Genomic DNA, 8620 nt, shown 5'->3' with positions numbered 1-8620 from the left:
TTAATCGCATTAGAAGTTTGCATTTACAAGTCAGAGCGTGGCCATTGTTCAATTCTTATCTCCTCTGTGCAGCGTCATCATCAATTGAGTAATGTGAAGCCCCTCTTCAGTCTGGCCAATAACAAACTCATGCTCACTTTTGGTGTTAACGCCCACCGTCGTGTTGACCTTCTTTCGACAGGGCCGTCACGTTGCTGTCAAAAAACAATCAACACAGCGGCTTACAGTGCTTCATGTTTTGTGCGCAAGTACGGCCCAGGTTGGCGCCTTCCAGCAGCAGGTCCGACAGTCGATCCAGGCCCAGGCAGGTGGTGAGGGGGCTGATGAGGCCGTAGAGACCCCCGAGGGTGATGCCGATGGGCCAGCCGAAGAAAAGCAGCAGCAGCAGCCACACCAGGCACCACAAGCACGAACCGGCGTTTGCCATCCTGCTCTGGAGCAAATGTAAGCAAATGCATCGTTTCAAAATGACCCACTACAACATTACTGACAATGCTTGACAAGTATTTTGGCTTTAATTGCCCTTTAACGGTGGTCGAGTAGCTGATGAGCGAGCTTGCTCTCCCAGACTGATTCTCCGTGCAACCGCAGTGTTGTTGTAATTTTGTATGTGAGATAACGCTGTGAAAAATGTGGTCACAACTAACTGCCCTCAGGCTTTAAGAAAAAAAAATCTACAAATGCTGAAAATGTCATATTGCGAGAGCCATTTAGTTCATCTCATTTATTCACTACTGCTTGGAGGAACCCTGACCCTCAACAATTGCTGCAGCCATTCGTTCCACGCCACACCAACAAGCGTCACAAGGAGGCAAGGCGAGCGCTTTGCCCAAAAAAGTAGCAGTTAATACCTGTCGGGGGATAAGATAAGACATGTTCACCTTCAGCCGAAGCAGCAGCAGATTGGTCTTTCTGCTAATTCACGTCCCGCCGATTCAAATGAAGTAATTGAGCGCGATGTCGAGATGGTTTCTTAATGCTGCCAAGACACAAGTTCTAGTGAGGAGGATGTTACACAATGCTTGTCGTGTTCATGTGACTACACATTAGGATTGCAGTCATGGGGTTGACCTTTTTTTTTTTTTTTCCTCCTCCTACGGAAGGAAAAAAAAGAAAAGCAGAACTTGTAGCTGAAAAGCTTTTCAGTGGACATTTCAGTAGAAGCAGTTTTAAACTTTCAAAATCCGTCAAATTTAGCAATAATAAAGTTGCATTTTTATGGCTAAGGTAAATTAAATATGTCCCTTCTAATCTCTACATTTTTACGTTTATAGATGGTCGTTATTGGAAAAAAAACCTGGACCATGGTCATCTTATTAGAAGAAAAAAAAAAAAAAAGCGTTACCATATATGGTCGTTTTTTTGAAAGAAAAAAAAAAAAGAGAAAAAAAGCCTTACTATGCATGGGGAGGCATCTGTTAAATGGAGGCATTTTTTTGAAACAGTTGCCAACAACTAATGGTTACTGAAACATGGCGTCTACTCTGGGTGGTTGCTTTTGTCAGGACAGTGACAGTGTCGACACGAAGGCTTGAATTGTTTACCATGACAGCTCGGTGTGGTGTGACTGGCAACACGAGACTTGTCATCTGCATCGGCGTGCGGGAGAACTTTAGCGAGCGCTTAAACAGGGGCCGCATGTGTGTGCCCAAAAGAGCTGTCTCCCCCAGGGGGGCCGAGCCAACACTCTCCGGTCACAGCAAGTGTCACAGACCCCGACACCAACACGCGCTAGCGGGCCAGACATGTTCAACCAGACGATCGGGCGGGGTGATGGGCTTTTGGGGTGGGTCCTATGTATGTGAACGAGTGAACGAATCATTTGCTGAAGTGATTCGTTCTTTTTTCCGTTCATATGACTTCAACCAGTAGGTGTCGGTAATGCGCATTGAAGCTGGTGTAACCTCGCCGTAAAACAAAACGAAGAAGAAAATGACGTAACTTCGCATTTACGAACGAGACGTGAATTGCATTTCCCGTTCACCAACGAACGGATCTGTGAGTGAACGAGTCAGTCAGTGAGTGTTAAAAAGTTCACATCTGGGTGTGGTGAAATTTGTCCTCTGCATTTAACCCATCCCCGTGTGATTTTGATCCATCTCCTAGGGGAGAGGGGAGCAGTGAGCAGCAGCGGTGCCGCGCTCGATTTGCATTTCCAGTTCATCGCGAGAACGGATCAGCGAGGGACCAACTCCTGACTTTCCCGTTCGCGAACGAGTCAATGGATGAACTGCCTTCCTTTCCGTGCATCAACGGATCAGTCAGTGAACGTGTTGCGTCTTCCTCCTGGTGTGAACTATGTAAGCCAGAATGTCGATTTACGATTTGCCAAGGGATGAAAAAACCACTCACTGAAACACCACTTCTTTTATGCACGTTTTCTCCAAGCTAGCGGCTAACTTTATTGCATGAAGGGATGCGCCGTTATGCAACGAGGAGATTATGCTTCTCTTAGGGTAATCTTGATTTTATAACACATAGTTTTTAAATAGCGTGTATGCATTTATATGCCTAAATATTGTTATCCAATACATCTACTGCAGTTTCACATTAGATTGCTGGTTTGAAATTTACTTTTATTATTATTATTTTAATAAACATTTGTTAAAACTTGTCTGGTGTTTTATTCCTTGTTTTTATATTTGCCAATTAAAATATGAAAATCAGACATTTGCTTTATATGACAACATGTGTAGGTACACCTCATGGACACTTCAATAGGTACACTACACGAGGTAAAAAAAATAAAAATGAATAAAGTGTAGCGAACGATTCGGTGAACGATTCTTTTGAGTGAACCGATTTTAATGATTCAGTTTAGAACTGGAATGCACATCACTAGTACAAAAGACTACAGACGGCCAAGGAGTGCTAGGTCGAAATATCCGAGTGGTTAGTGACATGGGCTCTCGCTCGGTAAGAACATGGTTCGATCCCAAGTATAAGCATGTGCTAAATTACTCACATTCTTTTCACGCATGTGTGTTTAACGAAGAGAACTTGAAAAACATAGGAATATTTGCTAAAACATTTTCATGAAAACACTTTCCTCCAAATCTTATCATCAATCAGGACAGCATGTATTTATTTGTGGTTTCCAGCTGCACTTATACTGTATGTTCACCTTGTACAAGAACAAAACACAGTCACCCTAAAAAAAAAATTCCCTCGTTAAGTGCACCTGCGTGAAAAGTTTTAGCTCCTGCGGAACGTGAAAGGAGCTAAAACTTTTCACGCAGGTGCGCTTAACGAGGGTAACTTGGAAAACATGTTGGAACGCGGCCCTGAGGACTAGAGCTTGACACCTCTGACCTTTGACCATGATATATCCCTAATAAAGTGGCCTGTTATTAGGTACACTTGAAAATGGCGGTGTACCTAATGGAGTGTCCGTGTGATTCCCTCGTTAAGTGCACCTGCGTGAAAAGTTTTAGCTCCTGCGGAACGTGAAAGGAGCTAAAACTTTTCACGCAGGTGCGCTTAACGAGGGTAACTTGGAAAACATGTTGGAACGCGGCCCTGAGGACTAGAGCTTGACACCTGTGACCTTTGACCATGATGTATCCCTAATAAAGTGGCCTGTTATTAGGTACACTTGAAAATGGCGGTGTACCTAATGGAGTGTCCATGTGATTCCCTCGTTAAGTGCACCTGCGTGAAAAGTTTTAGCTCCTGCGGAACGTGAAAGGAGCTAAAACTTTTCACGCAGGTGCGCTTAACGAGGGTAACTTGGAAAACATGTTGGAACGCGGCCCTGAGGACTAGATCTTGACACCTCTGACCTTTGACCATGATATATCCCTAATAAAGTGGCCTGTTATTAGGTACACTTGAAAATGGCGGTGTACCTAATGGAGTGTCCGTGTGATTCCCTCGTTAAGTGCACCTGCGTGAAAAGTTTTAGCTCCTGCGGAACGTGAAAGGAGCTAAAACTTTTCACGCAGGTGCGCTTAACGAGGGTAACTTGGAAAACATGTTGGAACGCGGCCCTGAGGACTAGAGCTTGACACCTCTGACCTTTGACCATGATATATCCCTAATAAAGTGGCCTGTTATTAGGTACACTTGAAAATGGCGGTGTACCTAATGGAGTGTCCGTGTGATTCCCTCGTTAAGTGCACCTGCGTGAAAAGTTTTAGCTCCTGCGGAACGTGAAAGGAGCTAAAACTTTTCACGCAGGTGCGCTTAACGAGGGTAACTTGGAAAACATGTTGGAACGCGGCCCTGAGGACTAGAGCTTGACACCTCTGACCTTTGACCATGATATATCCCTAATAAAGTGGCCTGTTATTAGGTACACTTGAAAATGGCGGTGTACCTAATGGAGTGTCCGTGTGATTCCCTCGTTAAGTGCACCTGCGTGAAAAGTTTTAGCTCCTGCGGAACGTGAAAGGAGCTAAAACTTTTCACGCAGGTGCGCTTAACGAGGGTAACTTGGAAAACATGTTGGAACGCGGCCCTGAGGACTAGAGCTTGACACCTGTGACCTTTGACCATGATGTATCCCTAATAAAGTGGCCTGTTATTAGGTACACTTGAAAATGGCGGTGTACCTAATGGAGTGTCCATGTGATTCCCTCGTTAAGTGCACCTGCGTGAAAAGTTTTAGCTCCTGCGGAACGTGAAAGGAGCTAAAACTTTTCACGCAGGTGCGCTTAACGAGGGTAACTTGGAAAACATGTTGGAACGCGGCCCTGAGGACTAGATCTTGACACCTCTGACCTTTGACCATGATATATCCCTAATAAAGTGGCCTGTTATTAGGTACACTTGAAAATGGCGGTGTACCTAATGGAGTGTCCGTGTGATTCCCTCGTTAAGTGCACCTGCGTGAAAAGTTTTAGCTCCTGCGGAACGTGAAAGGAGCTAAAACTTTTCACGCAGGTGCGCTTAACGAGGGTAACTTGGAAAACATGTTGGAACGCGGCCCTGAGGACTAGAGCTTGACACCTCTGACCTTTGACCATGATATATCCCTAATAAAGTGGCCTGTTATTAGGTACACTTGAAAATGGCGGTGTACCTAATGGAGTGTCCGTGTGATTCCCTCGTTAAGTGCACCTGCGTGAAAAGTTTTAGCTCCTGCGGAACGTGAAAGGAGCTAAAACTTTTCACGCAGGTGCGCTTAACGAGGGTAACTTGGAAAACATGTTGGAACGCGGCCCTGAGGACTAGAGCTTGACACCTGTGACCTTTGACCATGATGTATCCCTAATAAAGTGGCCTGTTATTAGGTACACTTGAAAATGGCGGTGTACCTAATGGAGTGTCCGTGTGATTCCCTCGTTAAGTGCACCTGCGTGAAAAGTTTTAGCTCCTGCGGAACGTGAAAGGAGCTAAAACTTTTCACGCAGGTGCGCTTAACGAGGGTAACTTGGAAAACATGTTGGAACGCGGCCCTGAGGACTAGAGCTTGACACCTCTGACCTTTGACCATGATGTATCCCTAATAAAGTGGCCTGTTATTAGGTGCACTTGAAAATGGCGGTGTACCTAATGGAGTGTCCGTGTGATTCCCTCGTTAAGTGCACCTGCGTGAAAAGTTTTAGCTCCTGCGGAACGTGAAAGGAGCTAAAACTTTTCACGCAGGTGCGCTTAACGAGGGTAACTTGGAAAACATGTTGGAACGCGGCCCTGAGGACTAGAGCTTGACACCTCTGACCTTTGACCATGATGTATCCCTAATAAAGTGGCCTATTAGGTACACTTGAAAATGGCGGTGTACCTAATGGAGTGTCCGTGTGATTCCCTCGTTAAGTGCACCTGCGTGAAAAGTTTTAGCTCCTGCGGAACGTGAAAGGAGCTAAAACTTTTCACGCAGGTGCGCTTAACGAGGGTAACTTGGAAAACATGTTGGAACGCGGCCCTGAGGACTAGAGCTTGACACCTCTGACCTTTGACCATGATGTATCCCTAATAAAGTGGCCTGTTATTAGGTGCACTTGAAAATGGCGGTGTACCTAATGGAGTGTCCGTGTGATTCCCTCGTTAAGTGCACCTGCGTGAAAAGTTTTAGCTCCTGCGGAACGTGAAAGGAGCTAAAACTTTTCACGCAGGTGCGCTTAACGAGGGTAACTTGGAAAACATGTTGGAACGCGGCCCTGAGGACTAGAGCTTGACACCTCTGACCTTTGACCATGATATATCCCTAATAAAGTGGCCTGTTATTAGGTACACTTGAAAATGGCGGTGTACCTAATGGAGTGTCCGTGTGATTCCCTCGTTAAGTGCACCTGCGTGAAAAGTTTTAGCTCCTGCGGAACGTGAAAGGAGCTAAAACTTTTCACGCAGGTGCGCTTAACGAGGGTAACTTGGAAAACATGTTGGAACGCGGCCCTGAGGATAGAGCTTGACACCTGTGACCTTTGACCATGATGTATCCCTAATAAAGTGGCCTGTTATTAGGTACACTTGAAAATGGCAGTGTACCTAATGGAGTGGCCGAGTGATTCCCTCGTTAAGTGCACCTGCGTGAAAAGTTTTAGCTCCCGAGAACGTAAAAATGAGCTAAATGTTTTCACGCAGGTGTGTTTAACGAGTTGGTGTTATTATACCGAATGTGCAATAATAAATGTTGGCATAACGTTTTTTTTTAACCTTTTATTCAAACACAAACACATTCAGTATAATTATACAAAATTATTAAAATTAAAAGGAAAATGACTACAATAAAAACAATTGAATTTGTTTTTCCCCGTTTCATGATGGCAGGGGATTGCCTCCTATGACTGGTATGTATGTAATGCATGTATGTATGTTTGTATGTATGTATGTTTGTATGTACTATGTATGTATCTCTATCTCTGTATGTCTATTTGTCAAATCTCTTTATTTATCTATCTCTATCGCTCTCTTTCTCCATCAAAAAATGCAAAACTTTTTGTATTTATTTTTATTGAAAAATGACACAAAAAAAATCAATAACAAGCATGACATGATGTTTAATCACGGTAGTACATAGCCATACACTTGGTCCTCTCAATTAGTCCCAACTAAGTGTTCTGTTTTTGCTCTTCTCTCTTTAGGTGCTCCTCATTCTCTTCATCGCTGTCGCTGTCCTGTCCGGGGTGCTCGGGCATCTTGGCTGCTTCCTGCTTTGCTTCCCGCTCGCTGGCTTCTCCCTTAGACTTCACCACCTTCTCGCTTCCGTCTTGGCTCTCCGTCTCCATGGCGCTCTGCTCCGGGATCACAGCCACCATCTCTTGCTCCTCCTTGGGGCCGGTAGGCGAGCTCTCTGCTGACTCGGCTTGCGACGGAGGCTTGGCGAGTTGCTGCTGCTGCTGTTGAAAAGGAAGAAAAAAAGTTGTTGGATGGCGGAAGGTGGCTATTTATTGCTGCATTAACATTTTCCAAAAACTAAAATAAAATGGGAGACTTCATAATAAGCAGTGGATGTTACCTGTCTGTACTTGGTCTGCATCATGTGCATGTACATGTTGTACACAAGGTTGGCCATCTCAGGCATGTTTTGGACCACCTGGTCCGGCTGATCCGAAGCGTCTCTCTGAGAACAAAATGCAAAACATCAAGAATCCGTCAGCAACACAATGATGCATATATGTATGTATGTATGTATGTATGTATGTATGTATGTATGTGTATGGTTGTATGTATGTATGTATGTAAATTAGTAAGTATGTCTGTCTGTCTGTCTGTCTGTGTATGTATGTATGTATGTATGTATGTATGTATGTATGTATGTATGTATGTATGTATGTATGTATGTATGTATGTATGTATGTATGTATGTACCGGCTGCTCCTGGCTGTAGTACTCGTGTGGCCGGATGTGCAGCTGCAGAGGGCGCTCCGTCAGCTGGTTGAAGGCGGGCGTCAATTCAAAGCAGTTCTGGAACAGCGCCACCCGGGCAAAAATGTAAAGGCCCAGCCGCGCTCGGGACATGGCCACCACTAGTCGCCTCACATCCCTGAGGAGAGCGTGGGAGTATTAGTGAAGTGTAAGAAGCCAGAGAATGTCAAGTTAGTGTCGATGGTGGCGCAGTGAATGAATCTAATGATTATGAACGTGCAGCCATTTGAAATAAAGAGCCTCGATTTTCACTCATTTGAGACAAATCTTGTTGGAATTCATCAAATTAAGAGCCCAAGAATTTGTCAATAATCTTCAACGCATCAACATTTCTGTCAATTAGTGATAACTATTACATATACACACATCTTCACTAGGTTATGCACGCTTAAAAATGGGTTGACTTTTCGGGCATGTTGGAATATAAAGGAAGTTGCTGCTGATTTAAAAGGAGGAATTATGGCGCCTTTAGGCACTTTTGAGTGACATTTTAATGTTTTTTAAGCATTGGTGGAGCTTAATGGAACAACTTAAATGAGGCTCATTAACTTGCTTGTAGGATGTCTGAACATTTGGAGTGAAGGGTAAAAAAAAAAACCTCCAGCGTTTAATGCAGGGGCAGTCTTCGCTTTGATGAAGAGAAATCTGGCACGCTTTCATTTTTTTGTAAACAAAATGTGCAATATGTCCATCTGATTAAGAGGATTAATGTCTTCCGGGAGCTTGGTGAGTTGATGATGCAGTCCTTGTGAAGCCAAATGAGAAGGACCAACAAAACTCCACAGAGACAAAGTACATCAGTCATGACCAA

The 8620-nt window shown here is 44.3% G+C and overlaps 1 protein-coding gene and 1 long non-coding RNA gene across 5 annotated transcripts in view; one reads left to right on the top strand and one right to left on the bottom strand.

Annotated features, from left to right (window-relative positions):
- The first annotated feature begins 307 nt into the window (after positions 1-307).
- Positions 308-7385, top strand: LOC119116018. The gene is made up of 2 exons (XR_005096224.1): positions 308-444; positions 7026-7385. It is a non-coding gene; the product is annotated as an uncharacterized LOC119116018 (long non-coding RNA).
- Positions 6884-8620, bottom strand: part of aqr (aquarius intron-binding spliceosomal factor) — a 26539-nt gene continuing 24802 nt past the window's right edge. For 3 of the 4 annotated variants that reach the window (XM_037241016.1, XM_037241015.1, XM_037241017.1), the window contains 3 exons: positions 7753-7927; positions 7400-7504; positions 6884-7280 (listed from right to left, as the gene is read on the bottom strand). In XM_037241016.1, coding sequence (XP_037096911.1) covers positions 6993-7280; positions 7400-7504; positions 7753-7927 — 568 coding nt within the window. In that variant the 3' untranslated portion in view covers positions 6884-6992. The remainder of the gene's footprint in view (positions 7281-7399; positions 7505-7752; positions 7928-8620) is intronic. The other variant, XM_037241018.1, reaches the window with a different exon arrangement.

The sequence above is a fragment of the Syngnathus acus genome, chromosome 22 (assembly GCF_901709675.1).
Source record: "Syngnathus acus chromosome 22, fSynAcu1.2, whole genome shotgun sequence".
Taxonomy (NCBI): Eukaryota; Metazoa; Chordata; class Actinopteri; order Syngnathiformes; family Syngnathidae; genus Syngnathus; species Syngnathus acus.
Note: the sequence above shows the minus strand (reverse complement) of the source record. Positions and strands in the feature narration are given on the sequence as shown.